This window comes from Ostrea edulis, chromosome 8 (genome assembly GCF_947568905.1).
Source record: "Ostrea edulis chromosome 8, xbOstEdul1.1, whole genome shotgun sequence".
NCBI classification, from domain to species: Eukaryota; Metazoa; Mollusca; class Bivalvia; order Ostreida; family Ostreidae; genus Ostrea; species Ostrea edulis.
In genome coordinates this window covers 2872400-2893467 of record NC_079171.1, presented here as the reverse complement: position 1 = coordinate 2893467, position 21068 = coordinate 2872400, and the positions used below count along the sequence as shown (strand labels likewise).

Genomic DNA, 21068 nt, shown 5'->3' with positions numbered 1-21068 from the left:
ATGTGTTAGGTTTGTGTGAGAACTTTTCCTCTCTGTATAACACTGTGTTAGGTTTGATATAACACTGTGTTAGGTTTGATATAACACTGTGTTAGGTTTGATATAACACTGTGTTAGGTTTGATTACCTGTTGGAGAACTTTTTCCCTGCGAGCAGTGATCAGTAAATCGGCTCCCATACGGGCGTAGTGATACGCGATCTGTTCTCCAATCCCTGTGGAGGAGCCAGTCACAACAACACGCTTACCCCTCAGCACATCTAAAGTAAAAGTAGAAAGTGAAAATAGAAAATAAAAAGTAGAAAATGAAACTTAATAAACATCGCATTGTTAACTCTTTTCTTTTTTTTTGGAAGATTTGGATCATTTTGGCTTTTTTATGTCCTCCTTCCGTGCTCTCTTCAGAGGGGAGATAATCAAGAAAAGGCAAAAATAGGGTGGGGTCACTTACACATCTGAAGAAAAACTGCGGCAGAAAATTTTTAATTTGTATGAAATTCGCCATTCCAACCTGCAAATCACTGGGAAATATTTCTAAAGTCCGGTAATTTTGTGTACGTAATCGGCCTGAAGGACCTTTTATATTTTTCCGGATCCTATTCCCATCATATTAAGTGGATATGGACGGACGTCACCCATGATACAAGTTTTGTTACGTGAATTCGACTTTGTCACGTGGACAGATGCATCAGTGAAATTTAGGCCTGATGGAAATCGGGGTGCCAGCCATTCCAGGTTTGGGCTCTATTGCTATCCGCACAATGCGTGCACCTTTGTAGCAAACACATGCAGCCCTTGGAGAACAAGTCTTACTTATTCAATAAAAGACATATGAGGACATATAAAAGGCATTCAAGCGGTCTGAATTAACTCTTACCCCAATCACGAGGCGGGGAATATTGTGTGCTTCACGGTAAATGTTAATTTGTTTGTTCATTTTATTTTGTTCGTTTTTTCTTCAAGCAAGGAAAACACTGACCAGGCAATACGTGTTCAGACCGGTAAATTTCAGTAGTTCACCAGTCCACTTCACCAGCGAAATTTTGTTTAACATTTCAAAAACTCTGCATAGTGTAGAATCAAGTTTGTTCAAATCATTCCGGGGGTAGGGTGGTGTCACAATAGAGGGATTAATACTTTACATGAGATGACATTCCGGGGGTAGGGTGGTGTCACAATAGAGAGATTAATACTTTACATGACATTCTGGGGGTAGGGTGATGTCACAATAGAGGGATTAAAGCTTTACATGACATTCCGGGGGTAGGGTGGTGTCACAATAGAGAGATTAATACTTTACATGACATTCCGGGGGTAGGGTGATGTCACAATAGAGGGATTAATACTTTACATGAGATGACATTCCGGGGGTAGGGTGGTGTCACAATAGAGAGATTAATACTTTACATGACATTCCGGGGGTAGGGTGATGTCACAATAGAGGGATTAAAGCTTTACATGACATTCCGGGGGTAGGGTGGTGTCACAATAGAGAGATTAATACTTTACATGACATTACGGGGGTAGGGTGATGACACAATAGAGAGATTAAAGCTTTACATGAGATTCCGGGGGTAAGGTGGTGTCACAATAGAGGGATTAAAGCTTTACATGAGATGACATTCCGGGGGTAGGGTGGTGTCACAATAGAGGGATTAAAGCTTTACATGACATTCCGGGGGTAGGGTGGTGTCACAATAGAGGGATTAAAACTTTACATGAGATAACATTCTGGGGGTAGCGTGGTGTCACAATAGAGGGATTAAAACTTTACATGAGATAACATTCCGGGGGTAGGGTGGTGTCACAATAGAGAGATTAAAGCTTTACATGAGATTCCGGGGGCAGGGTGATGTCACAATAGAGGGATTAAAGCTTTACATGACATTCCGGGGGTAGGGTGGTGTCACAATAGAGTGATTAAAACTTTACATGACATTCCGGGGGTAGGGTGGTGTCACAATAGAGGGATTAAAGCTTTACATGACATTCCGGGGGTAGGGTGGTGTCACAATAGAGGGATTAAAGCTTTACATGAGATGACATTCCGGGGGTAGGGTGGTGTCACAATAGAGAGATTAAAGCTTTACATGAGATTCCGGGGGTAGGGTGGTGTCACAATAGAGGGATTAAAACTTTACATGAGATAACATTCCGGGGGTAGGGTGGTGTCACAATAGAGGGATTAAAGCTTTACATGAGATGACATTCCGGGGGTAGGGTGGTGTCACAATAGAGAGATTAAAGCTTTACATGACATTCCGGGGGCAGGGTGATGTCACAATAGAGAGATTAAAGCTTTACATGACATTCCGGGGGTAGCGTGGTGTCACAATAGAGGGATTAAAGCTCTACATGACATTCCGGGGGTAGGGTGATGTCACAATAGAGGGATTAAAGCTTTACATGACATTCCGGGGGTAGGGTGGTGTCACAATAGAGGGATTAAAGCTTTACATGAGATGACATTCCGGGGGTAGGGTGGTGTCACAATAGAGGGATTAAAACTTTACATGAGATAACATTACGGGGGTAGCGTGGTGTCACAATAGAGGGATTAAAACTTTACATGACATTCCGGGGGTAGGGTGGTGTCACAATAGAGGGATTAAAGCTTTACATGAGATGACATTCCGGGGGTAGGGTGGTGTCACAATAGAGGGATTAAAACTTTACATGAGATAACATTACGGGGGTAGCGTGGTGTCACAATAGAGGGATTAAAGCTTTATATGAGATATATAACAAAAATCTTCTCAGGAACTATAGGGCTATAATCATAGTTATATCAATATGCAAGCATCCCTAGGTAGTGCAGACTGTGGCCTCTGAAGTTGGGTGGGGGCCACAATAGGGGATAAACTTTTTTACTTGGAAAATATAATGGGGAATTTTTCTTTTTAAAAAGGTTCTTCTTGACAAGTACAGAAGAACTATTATTATTCATATCAATGCACAAGCATTTCCAGAAAGTCAGCTCCAATCTTTCAAACGGGTCACTTGAATGCTTTGGAATTTAGACATCAAACTTACTTGGATTAAAATCATCAATTAGCCAGTACCCCACGAGTACCCCAACAAACAAAGCCAGGATCTTCTTCCACATCGTGTTATTTATAGCACTGTCTCGTCAAACTGAAAAAAAAACAATAAATGGGTTTATAAACGACAATTACAACTTATAAATTCACTGTTAAAGTTGTATGTTGTGACTCAGCGGATACATGTGTTCACATATCTCTAGTTCAGCATATACACGTGTTCACATATCTCTAGTTCAGCAGATTCACATGTTCACATATCTCTAGTTCAGCGGATACACATGTTCACATATCTCTAGTTCAGCAGATACATGTGTTCACATATCTCTAGTTCAGTGGATACACATATCTCTAGTTCAGCAGATACACATGTTCACATATCTCTAGTTCAGCAGATACACATGTTCACATATCTCTAGTTCAGCGGATACACATGTTCACATATCTCTAGTTCAGCAGATACATGTGTTCACATATCTCTAGTTCAGCATATACACGTGTTCACATATCTCTAGTTCAGTGGATACATGTGTTCACATATCTCTAGTTCAGTAGATACATGTGTTCACATATCTCTAGTTCAGCAGATACATGTGTTCACATATCTCTAGTTCAGCATATACACGTGTTCACATATCTCTAGTTCAGTGGATACATGTGTTCACATATCTCTAGTTCAGTAGATACATGTGTTCACATATCTCTAGTTCAGCATATACACGTGTTCACATATCTCTAGTTCAGTAGATACATGTGTTCACATATCTCTAGTTCAGCAGATACATGTGTTCACATATCTCTAGTTCAGTAGATACATGTGTTCACATATCTCTAGTTCAGCATATACACGTGTTCACATATCTCTAGTTCAGTGGATACATGTGTTCACATATCTCTAGTTCAGTAGATACATGTGTTCACATATCTCTAGTTCAGCATATACACGTGTTCACATATCTCTAGTTCAGTAGATACATGTGTTCACATATCTCTAGTTCAGCATATACACGTGTTCACATATCTCTAGTTCAGTAGATACATGTGTTCACATATCTCTAGTTCAGCATATACACGTGTTCACATATCTCTAGTTCAGTAGATACATGTGTTCACATATCTCTAGTTCAGCAGATACATGTGTTCACATATCTCTAGTTCAGTAGATACATGTGTTCACATATCTCTAGTTCAGTAGATACATGTGTTCACATATCTCTAGTTCAGCAGATACATGTGTTCACATATCTCTAGTTCAGCAGATACATGTGTTCACATATCTCTAATTCAGCAGATACACGTGTTCACATATCTCTAGTTCAGCAGATACACATATCTCTAGTTCAGCAGATACACATGTTCACATATCTCTAGTTCAGCAGATACACATGTTCACATATCTCTAGTTCAGCGGATACACATGTTCACATATCTCTAGTTCAGCAGATACATGTGTTCACATATCTCTAGTTCAGCATATACACGTGTTCACATATCTCTAGTTCAGTGGATACATGTGTTCACATATCTCTAGTTCAGTAGATACATGTGTTCACATATCTCTAGTTCAGCAGATACATGTGTTCACATATCTCTAGTTCAGCATATACACGTGTTCACATATCTCTAGTTCAGTGGATACATGTGTTCACATATCTCTAGTTCAGTAGATACATGTGTTCACATATCTCTAGTTCAGCATATACACGTGTTCACATATCTCTAGTTCAGTAGATACATGTGTTCACATATCTCTAGTTCAGCAGATACATGTGTTCACATATCTCTAGTTCAGTAGATACATGTGTTCACATATCTCTAGTTCAGCATATACACGTGTTCACATATCTCTAGTTCAGTGGATACATGTGTTCACATATCTCTAGTTCAGTAGATACATGTGTTCACATATCTCTAGTTCAGCATATACACGTGTTCACATATCTCTAGTTCAGTAGATACATGTGTTCACATATCTCTAGTTCAGCATATACACGTGTTCACATATCTCTAGTTCAGTGGATACATGTGTTCACATATCTCTAGTTCAGTAGATACATGTGTTCACATATCTCTAGTTCAGCATATACACGTGTTCACATATCTCTAGTTCAGTGGATACATGTGTTCACATATCTCTAGTTCAGTAGATACATGTGTTCACATATCTCTAGTTCAGTAGATACACGTGTTCACATATCTCTAGTTCAGTGGATACATGTGTTCACATATCTCTAGTTCAGTAGATACATGTGTTCACATATCTCTAGTTCAGCATATACACGTGTTCACATATCTCTAGTTCAGTAGATACATGTGTTCACATATCTCTAGTTCAGTAGATACATGTGTTCACATATCTCTAGTTCAGCATATACACGTGTTCACATATCTCTAGTTCAGCATATACACGTGTTCACATATCTCTAGTTCAGTAGATACATGTGTTCACATATCTCTAGTTCAGTAGATACATGTGTTCACATATCTCTAGTTCAGCAGATACATGTGTTCACATATCTCTAGTTCAGCAGATACACATGTTCACATATCTCTAGTTCAGCAGATACACATGTTCACATATCTCTAGTTCGAATCCTGACATGTGCAGTATAGGTTTCAGGCCTGCATGTTATTGGGACAAATTTTCCTGCCCTGAAATGATGTTAAGGAGGTATGCTACACCTGAGACATGGATGAAAAGTGGAGGATATGAATAATAATAATAATTTGAAATTGAAAACTTTCAAATTTACTTTATTTAGTCAAAAAATGCAGTTTTAGTTGAATGCAAATCCGAGAAAAATTTAAACAGCAGTCGACGTGCTAATTAACCTACTGAGTTATACGCAGCTAGGCGAGGTTTTTTTTAAATGAATAGACAAATATTGCCGATATTTATATTTTCATCCATGTTTTAAAAGGAAGTCAGCCATTATGACGATGTAGAGTATACCTCCTTAAACTAGCAGGACGTGGAAATGTGAATTTTTCTTCAATGTAGCTAAATGTGTTCTTATTGTAGCTGAAATTCCAATTTTAGCAGCTTTTGGGGTGAGGCAAGAGCATTGATTTATAGTTCAGTTGCGTTAAAAACAATTTTTTTTATTTATCTATCACTGAACTCAGAAAGTGCTAAATCAATGATTACGCCAAAATTGTGCAAGCTCCGACTGCACCAAATCTTAAATACACTAAATTAAGGAACGAACAGTAGCTGTTCTACGTATTCCTGGATTCAGTTTGTTTTCTGAGGACCTGATTCACAGTTTCTTATCTGAGGACCTGATTCACAGTTTGTTGTCTGAGGACCTGATTCACAGTTTGTTGTCTGACGGACTCATACATGCCAACTTTTGAAAATCCCCATGGGGGATTTTGCGCGCGACGACCTTTTTTCAACGCTCAAAATTCACGACATTTTACCATGAAAACAAATATTTGTCTTTTCAAATAAAATATCAATCTAATCATTATACATGTATCATACATCAAGTGTGTTTGACCATTAACTTTAACAAAACTATATAAAAAAAAACTTTGAAAGATATAGATAAGTATTTTATTAAAATCATCTATTCAGCAAAAAATCCTCTCCAACAAATCACATACATATTATCAAATAATACTTAAAGTTGCATCCTTTTACACCATATACACATTGGCTGGTCTATATATCAAAATTTAAATTAAAGCACATGCATTTAGGTACGCGACTACAAAGGCGATCTTGCTTGTCTGTAAACATGGGCCTGCAGAGTCTGGTGGAACAATCTGCATTGCAACCATAAAAAGAGTGATCTGCCCTGCTATGAAGTTTGCGAACAAAACCTTTGCACCCATGACATCTGAAATAATTACCAGGAAAAACAAATCAAAATATACGTTTTTACTTGTAAAATATAAAAGGCTACTTGCTAATATAAAATTCAGTAGACTTGTGCAAATTACACATCACAAAGTCTATTGAATATTACACTATATAGACTATGTAGTACATCGCTATAGACAGATAGATTCGGGTAGCCTATATTATCATAGTTGGAAAAACATATATTTTACGTACCTTTAATATTGCATATTTTGGATGCTGTCAGTGAGAGGCAAAAATCGGGAATGTCCGATTGTTTAGTGGTGACACTATTATCACTGCCATTCACGTTTGTGTAAAGGATATGTCAATTTGAAATCCGTCTTCCCGATTAAATACTATCAAAGCATGCTTCGCACTGTCCAATAAGCACCCCGACACGGGCAGACCAAGGAAATTACATCACTCCGATACCATGCGACACAGGTAAACAGCAATGGCTGACTATTGTCCCGATTTCTGATTGGCCAGTTCAGAAATGACGCGGGATTTCAAATTCTGGTTGGAAATGGGGGTTTGTTGTCGTAAAATGGGAGATATTTTTAGAAAATCGGGATTTCGGGGTATTTTTGCAATCCCGATCGGGATATCGGGATTTGCCTTTTCAACTGCTTCAAATCGGGAAAATCCCGCACAAATCGGGAAAGTTGGCATGTATGCGGACTGATTCACAGTTTGTTGTCTGAGGACCTGATTCACAGTTTGTTGTCTGAGGACCTGATTCACAGTTTGTTTTTCACATTACAATGAACTCCTGCATTTTAAGGAATGCTAAGAGTGTGATCATGAATTAATAAGGGCAGGAAAAAATCCTAAAAACACCAGGAGCGTTCCATTATAGACAAACACCAGGGACATATCATTGGATTATAGAACAAGATTGCTACACATAGCCATGTCCCCCAACGCCGCAAAAAAAGTTGAAGCACAAAAGTCCTATAACTCCTGTACTAATATTTGTTGAATCAAAATGGTGGCATAATATGATCAACTAAATATGATGACTAACAATCCGACAAAATATGAACAAAATCTGTTGAGCGGTTTCTGAGGAGTTGCGTCCAGAAAGTGAAGTGAGACGGACGGATGGATGGATGGACGGATGCACGGACACCAGTATTTTTATATCCCCTTCCGCGTTGCACTAGGGGTGTACCATTATAGACATACACAAGGGGTTTCCATTATAAACAAACACCAGGGGCGTATCATTATAGACAAACACCAGGGCCGCACCATTATAAACAAACACCAGGGGTGTTCCGTTTTGCTTTGTACGGTGCGATATCTTATAAACAGTAACAGTTATTCATTATTTTCTAACTAGGTAGGGATTAGAAATCACTCCGCTATAAGTGTTCTCACTATAACCGTGTTTCACTGTTTTGTATGTTGACATAGTTCATTATAACTGTGTTTTACTGTTTCATATATTGACATAGTTCATTATCAGTGTTCTCATTATAACCGTGTTTTACTGTTTCTCGTATGCTGACATAGTTCATTATAAGTGTTCTCATTATAACCATGTTTCACTGTTTCGGATGTTGACAGAGTTCATTATAACTCTGTTTTACTATTTCGTATGTTGACATAGTTCATTATAACTGTTCTCATTATAATTGTTTTACTGTTTCATATATTGACATAGTTCATTATAAGTGTTCTCATTATAACCATGTTTCACTGTTTCATATATTGACATAGTTCATTATAAGTGTTCTCATTATAACCATGTTTCACTGTTTCGTATGTTGACATAGTTCATTATAAGTGTTCTCATTATAACCGTGTTTTACTGTTTTTCGTATGTTGACATAGTTCATTATAAGTGTTCTCATTATAACCATGTTTCACTGTTTCGGATGTTGACATAGTTCATTATAACTGTGTTTTACTGTTTCGTATGTTGACATAGTTCATTGTAAGTGTTCTCATTATAACCATGTTTCACTGTTTCGTATATTGACATAGTTCATTATAAGTGTTCTCACTATAACCATGTTTCACTGTTTCATATATTGACATAGTTCATTATGAGTGTTCTCATTCTAACCATGTTTCACTGTTTTTCGTATGTTGACATAGTTCATTATAAGTGTTCTCATTCTAACCATGTTTTACTGTTTTTCGTATGTTGACATAGTTCATTATAACTGTTCTCATTATAACCATGTTTCACTGTTTCATATATTGACATAGTTCATTATAAGTGTTCTCATTATAACCATGTTTCACTGTTTCGGATGTTGACATAGTTCATTATAAGTGTTCTCATTATAACCATGTTTCACTGTTTCGTATGTTGACATAGTTCATTATAAGTGTTCTCATTTTAACCATGTTTCACTGTTTCATATATTGACATAGTTCATTATAAGTGTTCTCATTATAACCATGTTTCACTGTTTTGTATCTTGACATAGTTCATTATAAGTGTTCTCACTATAACCATGTTTCACTGTTTCATATATTGACATAGTTCATTATAAATGTTCTCATTATAACCATGTTTCACTGTTTCATATATTGACATAGTTCATTATGAGTGTTCTCACTCCATGTTTCACCGTTTTTCGTATGTTGACATAGTTCATTATAAGTGTTCTCATTATAACCGTGTTTTACTGTTTAATATATTGACATAGTTCATTATAAGCGTTCTCACTATAACTGTGTTTTACTGTTTTTCGGATGTTGACATAGTTCATTATAACTGTGTTTTACTGTTTCATATGTTGACATAGTTCATTATAAGTGTTCTCATTATAACCATGTTTCACTGTTTCATATATTGACATAGTTTATTATAAGTGTTCTCATTATAACCATGTTTTACTGTTTTGTATGTTGACATAGTTCATTATGAGTGTTCTCATTCTAACCATGTTTCACTGTTTCATATATTGACATAGTTCATTATAAATGTTCTCATTATAACCATGTTTCACTGTTTCGTATGTTGACATAGTTCATTATAACTGTGTTTTACTGTTTCATATATTGACATAATTCATTATAAGTGTTCTCATTATAACTCTGTTTTACTGTTTCATATATTGACATAATTCATTATAAGTGTTCTCATTATAACCATGTTTCACTGTTTCATATGTTGACATAGTTCATTATAAGTGTTCTCATTATAACCATGTTTCACTGTTTCATATATTGACATAGTTCATTATAAGTGTTCTCATTCTAACCATGTTTTACTGTTTTGTATGTTGACATAGTTCATTATGAGTGTTCTCATTCTAACCATGTTTCACTGTTTCGTATGTTGACATAGTTCATTGCTGGAATCAAACATGAAGTAAAATAGCACTAACCAAATAAATCTGCTTCTGATGCATTACTACAAAAACTGATAAAACTCACAACAAACAAACCTGCAGCAAATAAAATATTTCTGTCCACTCCGACAACCGACCTGTTATCTCTGTACTGAAGCTTCAGTGTCAGTGAAGGCCCGACGTACCCCGAGTGTTTGTATACAGAGAGAATTTAAGGTATTAGATAAAGTTATTATAGAGAGACGAACAGGATATAAGCTACATAGGTAAATTAAACAGGTGAGATAGACACAGGTATTTACAGATGTCAGTCTATTTAATATACAGCATGAGAGAGAGGGTCGATTTTGAGATAACATTGAATCTCTGACCTATTGTTTCAATCGTCTTAAGGAGCAGATCCAAATTTTTTTTCTAATATGGGGGTTTACAATAATTGGGTGATTTCAAGGTTGTTTTTTTTTAATAACCAGGCATGGATCCAGGATTTTTAAGTGCGGGAGGTGACCTCTACATAATTTCTCACTATATCTTATCCAGAAATATGTCATGAAGAAGATCAGGAAGTCACAACAATTGTTAACCCTGAGAATCGAGACAATGGAGAGTTTGTGTAGTGTTGTTGTTGTACAGAAGACTGTGATGCTAGAAATCCACCGCGCCTCAATCCCCTGTATCAAAATACAAGAAATTCCGCATACCTTTACAAATTCCCCATCACTAAAGAAATCTACAGGAGTTTATCACAGCAAATCTATACAGGATCCAAAAACTTGCATGTCAGCAAACTTTTCAGACAAATCCCTGCATATTAGGATGAAACACAGAGCTGTGCAAGACACACAAAATCTATATTCACACCAAAGATACAGGGTCAGAACTGAAATCTATATTCACACCAAAGATACAGGGAGGACTCCTAGTAACAGGGTGACCCACTATTTGTTAGAAAGAGGAGTGAGTGGGGGGAGGGGGGGGATCCTAATGTTTAACTGTTCTTGTTATAAACCTATACCGGTGTTAAACCCTATATACATTGTGTGACCTTCTGAGCCAAGGTCAACACCCAACAACAGACAGGAATACAAAGCATCCTCCATCTGCTTAGTCTCTCTCAAACCTTACAATGCAAACAATGAATGGAATCTGACTGTTGGGGGTTCTTCTGGTTGCTGAGCGTCACTCAGAATGCTTTCTGTTGATAATAATGGTGGACCTTCATGTGAATACACAGTTGTTAGCTGGTCATTGGTGAATCATTTCATTTTCGTACTGAATATTTCATTGAAAAAACAATCTTTATAAAATTCAATGTGAGGTCAATTTAGTCCAAGTATGTATTCATAACTTTTTCACTTATCATGCAAAATTTTTCAAATTTTCCCCCCTATGATGCTGAGCAAATTGTGATACCATGGTCATTGATAGTAGTTTATGAATTCATTTTAACTATAATTTCTTTTTTTTTAAATTGCCATAAAACTTCAATTTTGCATTTGACGCATGTGTTATATTCTTCTGCAACACCTACAGATAAAATTATTTAGAATGTGAAACTCGCAACACCTACAGATAAAATTATTTAGAATGTGAAACTCGCAACACCTACAGATAGAATTATTTAGAAATGTAAAACTTATACGGTACCAATTTTGATGCACCAGATGCGCATTTCAACAAATAATATCTCTTCAGTGATGCTCAAGCTGAAATTGTGGAAATCCGAAATAACAGTAAACTTGTGAGCTAAAAGGAAAAACAGAGAGCCAAAGACTAATTCATCTAAGGATCAGTCAGAGCTATGCGTGAGGGCGATAATCCTTAATTTTGAAATGAATTTCTAAATTTTATAAAAGCAATTAAATATTACATCCGTATTTAGAAATCATGTGAATTAAGAAACTACAAACAATTCAGTATTTTTTGACGATACATATATCCATAAAAATGAGCGACAAGCATAGTAATGCTGCAATATTTTTTGAATGAAATAAATTAGTGAAAAAATAAAATGCTGACTCCTGGCCAGGTCCTGTGTCTGAATATTTACATTTTCAATGCTCAGTATGTAATTTAACTGTAACGACAGGCACTACCTCATAAATCAAAGTAAGTAGGAATCTGGATAAACAATAGCCCGCAACTAAAGGCTGGGAATACTCTGACAGAAAAGAAAGTAGAATGTAAATACACCAGAGTATAAACTGCAGCACGTCACTCCAGATCTGGCACACTTTTCACGAAATGCTTCACAAAGTATGCAAGCATAAAGCCTCGCAGTTCCTACCCGCCATTATGAATATAAGACTTAGAGACGTACGTTAAGCCTCATAATTCACAATTGTTCGTTCGTGTCACAGTAATTCCTAAATCATTAAATGAATTAAAGGCGAAGATAACAAACAATGATCAATCTCATAACTCCTATAAGCAATACAAAATAGATAGTTGGGCAAACACGGACCCCTGGATACACCAGGTGGGATCACGTGCCTAGGAGGAGTATAAGCATCCCCAGTCGACTGGTCACACCCGCCATGAGCCCTCAGGGATTTTTTAGGGTCTTTAGGGGGCCAAAATAAAGCCCCTGGTAATACCCAATGCCAAAAAGTTCGTATTTTTCCTAATTTTTTATTTAAAATTCCTAAACAACGAAAACAAGTTAAAGCAGGGTAGCCTTATTATAAGTTCATAAATCCTCAAAGACCCGCAGATGTTTTCTACCCAGTCTTTCATCCATGGAACATTTTTCCCAATTTCAAGCAAATGTAGCTATTTTTCCCAATTGGAAAGGCCTAGGCCCTCAAAATCAAGACCTTAAATACACCTCAATGGCCCTATATCTTGATCACGCAGGTAAACGGAGTTATCCATAGTTAAAATGTGAGCGCCAAGAATGGACTAACAATCGGCATGAAACATCGGACGTCATGTCTATCAGTTATATCCTTGGTGAAAGAAACACCAGAGGTTCTATACCTATGTGAAGCTGAGAGTCCAGGGAGAGAGAGAAAGAGAGAAAAAGCTGAGTGTGCAGGGAGAGAGAGAGAAAGCTGAGTAATAGAGAGATGTTATAAAGAGAGAGAAAGCTGAGTAATAGAGAGATGTTATATAGAGAAAGAAAGCTGAGTAATAGAGAGATGTTATAAAGAGAGAGAAAGCTGAGTAATAGAGAGATGTTATAAAGAGAGAGAAAGCTGAGTAATAGAGAGATGTTATATAGAGAAAGAAAGCTGAGTAATAGAGAGATGTTATAAAGAGAGAGAAAGCTGAGTAATAGAGAGATGTTATATATAGAGAGAAAGCTGAGTAATAGAGAGATGTTATAGAGAGAGAGAAAGCTGAGTAATAGAGAGATGTTATAGAGAGAGAGAATGAGAGTGAAAATGTAGAGAGATACAGAGAGAAATTGCAAAGAGAGAGAGAACTTGTAAAGAGAGAGGGAGAGATAAAGAAAGTGTAGAGAGAGCAAGAAATTGTGGAGAGAGAGAAAAAAATGTAGAGAGAGAAAGAGAGTGTGTGAAAGAGAAAGAGAAATTGTAGAGAGAAAAATTGCAGAAAGAGCTAAGATTGGGTGAAAGAGAGAAAGCCTCAGATTGGAGAGAGAAAGAGAGAGAGATTGTACAGACAGAGTCAGCGAGAGAGAGAGAGAATTAGAGAGAATTAGAGAGAGAGAGAGAGAGAGAGAGAGATGTAGAGAGAGAGAGAGAGAGAGAGAGAGACAGAGAGAGAGACAGAGAATTAGAGAGAGAGAGAAACCAAGGAGATGGAGAGTGTTGAGAAAGATTTTACCTGTAGCTGGAAACTCAATCATTGAATAACAAAATTATTTCTGCTGGGATTTAGAAACCTGCTATAAAGATGATACCATTTTCTCGCAGACTTAATCACTACCTATCAAACCGTCAACACTCCTGTCTCTCAAATCAAAAAAAAAAAAAGAAGAATATATCACAAAATGAAAAGATTCCAATAATAAAAAGAAATTTACAATCTGCCCTGTTGTCAGTAAATGACTGGTTCTTATTGGCGTGTGTTCATTAAATGTCCGAGGACTTTTGTCGTCGGTTGATTTTAAATACGTACACGTAGATACACCTGTAGAGGGTATGGTGTCACATTGATATAGGTGAGAGTAGTGAAGGTTTATTCTAAATCCAACGGTTTAAATGGATCTTTGACACACAATACAATATTAAATACATACCACGCAATACTTTCTCATGTTCAGGCAAAGCTGAAAAATTATTACGTGTCACAAAAAAATTATTTCAAATGGTTGTTGGTTTTTTTTTTTTTCTTTTCAAAGATCTAAATATCAAAGATCTAAATAAAGAAACTGTTGTATCCATTGTCTCTAGATATGTAACACAACTTTAACAACATACCCCAAAACTGGTACTCTGGTCCTGCATTCCACATTTCCACAATTTTTATGGGGAAAAAAATCACTTAATAAGTAAATAATCTTTGTTTAAAGTCAGACTAAAGTCAATGTGAAGAAGCACGAGCTGGAAAGCTCTTAAACCAACTCTCACTCGGCAATCATGTCCAGACTTCACTCCTCATACTTCTGGGTTTAAAAACTGCAGATAGCAAACAGTGACGAATGTCTCCACTCAGTTTCGCCCAGTCTAATTCACTCAGTCTAATTCGCCCCGTCTAATTTGCCCAGTCTTAAATTCACCCAGTCTAATTTGCCCATTGCCAAATGAGGGTGCAGAGAGAGGTGAAAATAAAACAGGGGCGAATATTTCCTGTAAATCCCGTGGGGATCCGGATCAGAATAGGTCCTCAGTACCCCTTGCTTGTCGTATAAGGCGACTAAATGGGGCGGTCCTTCGGATGAGACAGCAAAAAACTGAGGTCCCGTGTCACAGCAGGTGTGGCACGATAAAGAACCCTCCCTGCTCAATGGCCATAAGTTTTGCAGCCCTTCATCGGCAGTGGTGACGTCTCCATATGAGTGAAATATTCTCGAGAGGGACGTTAAACAATACACATGCAATCAATCAATCAATCAATCAATCTTGTATACAGAATAGCTACTGGAAATCTTAGTTGTAACTATGTGCTATTATGATAGTCTTGTATGTAACTTTAACCGTTATAGTCATTGATAAAATTAAACTAAGTTTAAGATTTTATCAAAATAAAGATTTCAGATCTATGGGATATTATAGCATTACATAGAAATCGGTTTTTGTATGGGAAGACAATAATGTCATTTTGCTTCATTCCGAGCCTCTGGATAGGTTTTCTAACTCAAATATCAATAACAAAAGTTTATAAACCTTATTCTTTTCTGTCATTGAAATAGTAAATCACAATTTTACAACTTAATTTTTTGACACTAAAATGACAGTTAATATGGCTTAATTTAAGCAGACTTGATTCATAGACAACTAATTCACTAGGCCTGGTCTGAGAATTTAGAATTCACCGCATGTTGTCAAAAACAAATAACTGAATTGGCCTGGCCTGAGAATTTAAGACTTCACCGCATGTTATCAAATCTACCAAAGTAAACAGTCTTTGACATTGACCTTATGAGATCTATGTGTCGCAAACAATCTCTCTAGGTGTTAATCGAAATTTAAATCTTCCAATCAATAATATATACTAGTGTTGAATGTCTTGCCCCGGCCATTAAGGAACATAAGGTTTAGAACAAAGGAGCCTTGCAGGGCCTGATTGTGTGCAGTTTGTACTAATTGGTCAATAACAAACAATATGCCCTAGCTGTCCAGACTAGTCAATGTTTCCTCTCAAGTTTTCTTTTATATACAGGAGAAATCACATTCAGATTCCCTCTCTGTTAAAATTCTGTTGAAGAATTGAAATCAATGGGAGGGATGCAAACCTGGCTAATCACCAACCAAAAATGAGATCCACTCCTTATAAAACCTGACAAAAATAGGATCCACTCCTTATAAAACCCAACAAAAATAGGGTCCACTCCTTATAAAACCTAACAAAAATAGGATCCACTCCTGATAAAACCCAACAAAAATAGGATCCACTCCTTATAAAACCTAACAAAAATAGGATCCACTCCTGATAAAACCTAACAAAAATTAGATCCACTCCTTATAAAACCTAACAAAAATAGGATCTCAATTAAGCTCCTTATAAAACCGAACAAAAATAGGATCTCAATTAAGCTCCTTATAAAACCTGATAAAAATAGGATCCACTCTCAATAAAACCTAACAAAAATAGGATCCACTCCTGATAAAACCTAAAAAAAAAAAAAGTAGGATCCACTCCCGATAAATCTAACAAAAATAGGATCCACTGCTTATAAAACCGAACAAAAATAGATTAACTCCTCATAAAACCTCAAAATAGGATTCACTCCTTATAAAACCCCAAAATAGGATCCACTCCTGATAAAACGTGACAAAAATAGGATCCACTCCTAATAAAATCTAAGAAAAATAGGATCCACTCCTTATAAAATCATGCCTAACAAATTCATGAGAGGGGTAGATCCCCCCCACCCGCAAACTCATCTTTACAAAATCTACTCCTTAGAGGACAAAAGTCATATAACACAAATATTACTAACAAAGTTTTTTCCTGTCAATGAAATAGTAAATCACATATTTACAACAACAAAATTCTAACACCAAAAGCACAGTTAATTTTGCTCTAAAGACAATTACACAATTAATTAATTTACAATGCAGTAAGAAGGGGGCATGAGACTGCAATAGATTACCCTCTGACCCCAACCCTCCCCCCCCCCCCCCCCAACCCCCATCCCTCCCCTGCAGGGCCTCATCCCCACTGGGAACTTAAGCCGCCTCCTATAATACCACCACCAGCCCTTTAACAGTGGTTTACTAAAATTAGCCACACTGTGTGACTGTACATATTTTCTTAATCACTGACATGGCTTGCTGAGCACTGGGAATTATCTGTTAAATGGGCCAACTACACAGGGGCAATTTACAGTGGTAGAGTATGTTATCGATAGGAAGAAGGGGGAGATAGTGGCAGAGAGAGGTTATTGATAGGAAAAAAGAGAGATAGCTCTCCCTGCATCATCTTAAGGAGGCTCGTCCATCTTTATCATTAACTCTAAAAACAAAAGAGTCCCATCTGACTTATCAATGTAATGGGCTGACTAAATGAAGACCATTTACAATATTTTAGAATCACTCTAAAAAGTATAGATTTTAAGAGGGCTAACTATCAGCTGTCAGCTGGTGGTAACATATCTCTAAAAACAAAAGAGTTCCCAATCCAATAATGGATGCAAGGTTGTTTATGATATATAATTATGTATGTTGTATATTGTGACACACAGAGAGTCAAATTAATATGAATGAATTAGGGAGGACTGAAATACGCTATCACTTCAACACACAGCCACAAAGAACGAGTCTACCTTAAAACTTAAACAGCATGCCTGTGATATCTGTGTGGTATGTATCTCAATCGACTCCACCTAAACATCAGATATACACAAATGTCTTCATTTCCATCTTAGGGGCAAGATCAAAAGATCAATGTCGGATACAAATCTAAATTCAAATACTTAGGGGGGAGGGAGATAAAATATCCGGTAAGTGTTTCTGTCATCCAACATCGATTACAAAAAAGACAAGCGACTATTAAAAACCGCATATTACATGTACATTTTGATGAACATTTAATGGCTTTAATGTACACTTTCATTTGTGAATAAACAGTAGAAAAAAGGTATGCAAAGAGTTATTTATAATTGTATGTTTTTACTTGTTAAAGGACACATCTCGTGTTTTCAAAGTATACAGAATTATATGCATTTTGTCTTCCTTATGCTTATAGAAATTAATTGTAATAGTTCGTTCACTGAAGTATTGCGATAATTAGCCACAATATGGACTTAAATCTAAGCCCCGATTTCAAAAAGCCTAGTTAATTAGATAGGTAGTCACGTGGTACAGTGACGTCATATGCGACCTTCGTCGATCAACTTGTTCTAATAGTAGTGTTAGATATTTTTAAAAACTCGGGTTTTAGGGGCCTAATTTATTTACCATGGATAACATTTATTTCGATGTTGACAAATTTCCCGAGTCTTATATCTTTTAGCCACCAGTGCATACAAATAGCGACCCAAATGTAGCGAGGAAAGCGAGTATGAAATCTGCATAAATTTGCGAGTAAATAATGTTTACATGGGATCACTGTCTAAACACTATTTGGTAATGCCATTTCTGTAAACAACTGTAATTGGCGTTGTTGCTTTTCTAAAATAAACAGAGCAATTATTATTAAATTTATTTTTGGAGAAGTTAGATAGGCCTAAATTATAATACGATTACGTACATGTAGCAATGACAACTAGGCCTACCGTCACGGGTGCATTTCGGGAAAAAAAATATAATAAAAATGATCAAAGTTATTGTGAAAATCACAATACTTTTAAATTATTTTATTCAAGCTCAATTTTATTAATCATTATTTTTTGTTATCTACACATTGTTACTTAGGAAGTGGGAGCGCGGCGTGCTGTTGTTGTAAACACGTACGCGTTCCTTTAAAAAAAAAAATGAAAGCATTATAATTCAATTCAAAGTTGGGAAATATCATATTTTATTATTTATAATTGAAAGTTCTATTATCTTTTATCTTTAAATTTCTTTTTTAAAACTACCAGTTGGTAGACACTGCTAGCAAAGTTCTGCCTATATGGTGTTACAAGGTGAAGGTCAGTTGGTGCGAGTGTGTATTGAATTTGAGAGCAGAACGGAAAGCATATGCGGTAGGCCTATATGTAACAGTGCGAAGCTTCGATAGAACCATTTTCTCGCAGTTTATATACGCCTTTGTCCAAGAGCTTGTTTGAAAAAGTATAGGGACAAATTCTACTAGGTTTTTTTTTTTATGGCAACGTCGTTGTGCCAACAAAAAATATTCACGTCTTGTCCCTCATACCTTCCTTCGAAAATTGAAAAAAACACAGTCCAAATCATCTCTACTGACAGCAAGTACACCCTTAAACGGCACACAACATCCCAATGCAGTGTTATTTACAAGCCGTTAATGTGATAATTGTTTGTTTGTCAATTAAATCTAATCTGTTTATGAAATGGCTAACAAATGTTTTCAAATCTTCTCGCTCGAGGTCGCATATGACGTCACAGATAATGGCGCGTAAAATATCGAAGAAAATATGCATATCGCAAGATTTGAATTTCATCGCAATCAAACTCGAAAACTACGCAAACTGTTTCTTTTAAAACACATGTAAAGTAGTTTTAGGCGTGAAATGAATTAATTTTGCTGAAAAAATTAAAAAGTTTAAAAACACGAGATGTGTCCTTTAATTGATTAGGTTCAACATTCATCATATTTAGTTTTAAAGGGGGAGGGGGAGGGGGGGGGGGTGTCTTAATGAAAACTATGTGAATTAATTTAGTTTTATGTCAGATACTGAACTTTTGATTTCGCCCCTTAAGGTGGTTGTGTCTCTCTTTTTCATCTTAAGGTGGTTGCGTCTCTCTTATAAAATACATCACTATAGTGCATTCATGAGTTTGAATTAATTAAGGTATGCTAAAGCAAACCCCAGCTTATTTCATACTTTATATCAAACTTCCTTTGAAAATGGAATTTCCTTCCGAAATGTTGAGTGTTAATTTTTCCTTATAGTGACTACGAAAGTCCCTACATTTTGACATCAACACCTCTTAGTTATAAATAAATTAATTTTGTTCTCTGTTGCCTTTAATACTCTGCTGTACATGCCAATTTTACAAGGCTGAAGAATGAATTATTTCTTGAAAGTATAAGATCTTTTCATTTACACAAAGATTTTTAAAAATGGGGGAAAAAAATTTCATTTAGGAAGAAAACTGTTATAGTAAAAAGAACCTAGATGTTACCTAGGCAACCATTATGTGACAAACAAGACGATAAAACGCCAGCATCGGAAATAAAAAAAAAAAAAAAGGAGGTTAAGCTGGATCAAAGTCATATACACCTGCTCCCATCTTCAGGAGAGCCAAGTACATCTGTTGTATAAATGTTTATATATCTGTTCAGCACAAAGATGCAAAAATAAAAAAAATAAAAATACATTCTAATACGGAAGTTCCAAGTTCCCCAACAGTTATTTCCCTTTATCAAACTCTTCCGTAAATTATGACGTAAAATACGATGACAGTGGGTACATCTGCTAATTACTATTGTTGTATTATTTCTTAAAAGATGATATCCAGAGTTTCTGAGACCATCCTATCTCAGGGGAAAGGCAACTTTAGTGAGTTTATGAATATTGGATAACAAAATCGCTCAAACAAATATTGTTAATACTTATCATTTCCATTAGTGGAACTCTTCAAATTAAAGGCGCGTAAAGTCCTGCTACCGGGACAACATAATGTAAACACATTACTTAGTCATACGTAATATAAATTATGGTATCGAATACATATTATAACCGACTGCAAACCACAACACTGATTAAGATTCTAAAGTCAAATTTAGGAATTGATTATTCTTACAAGAAAACAGACGAACGTATTAAACTATATGAGGAAGAGAAGCTACTAAATTTGCCAAATCTGACCGATATAAAGCGTCAATCGCAAGAAGAACTGTGAAGGGAAAAACCTATATGCACATCCAACACAAGAACTTTTCTTGTAATTAATGTGATGAATATGTTTTTAAAGTTATTCTGTCAGACTATGAAGACATTCTATTTTATCATACAGTTAGGACAGGTTCATATGGCATGGACTTTGTAATCGTACACGTACCCCCCCTCCCCCGGTCAATTTCCATATTTTAGAACAAGATATATACATGTATATGCCAAACTGCATTTTTTAAAAAGCCATTTATAACACTAATTAACACACCTA

At 36.2% G+C, this 21068-nt stretch overlaps 1 protein-coding gene across 2 annotated transcripts in view; it reads right to left on the bottom strand.

Moving 5' to 3' along the window:
• The window catches only part of LOC125660942 (hydroxysteroid 11-beta-dehydrogenase 1-like protein), a 75275-nt gene that overhangs the window by 33986 nt on the left and 20221 nt on the right, over nt 1-21068 (bottom strand). For both annotated transcript variants that reach the window (XR_008798152.1, XM_056147947.1), the window contains exons 4-5: nt 3032-3133; nt 128-258 (exon numbers count right to left, since the gene is read on the bottom strand). Coding sequence is in view for 1 of the 2 variants with exons in the window: in XM_056147947.1 (XP_056003922.1) it covers nt 128-258; nt 3032-3104 (204 nt within the window). In the remaining variant the exon portion in view is untranslated. The remainder of the gene's footprint in view (nt 1-127; nt 259-3031; nt 3134-21068) is intronic.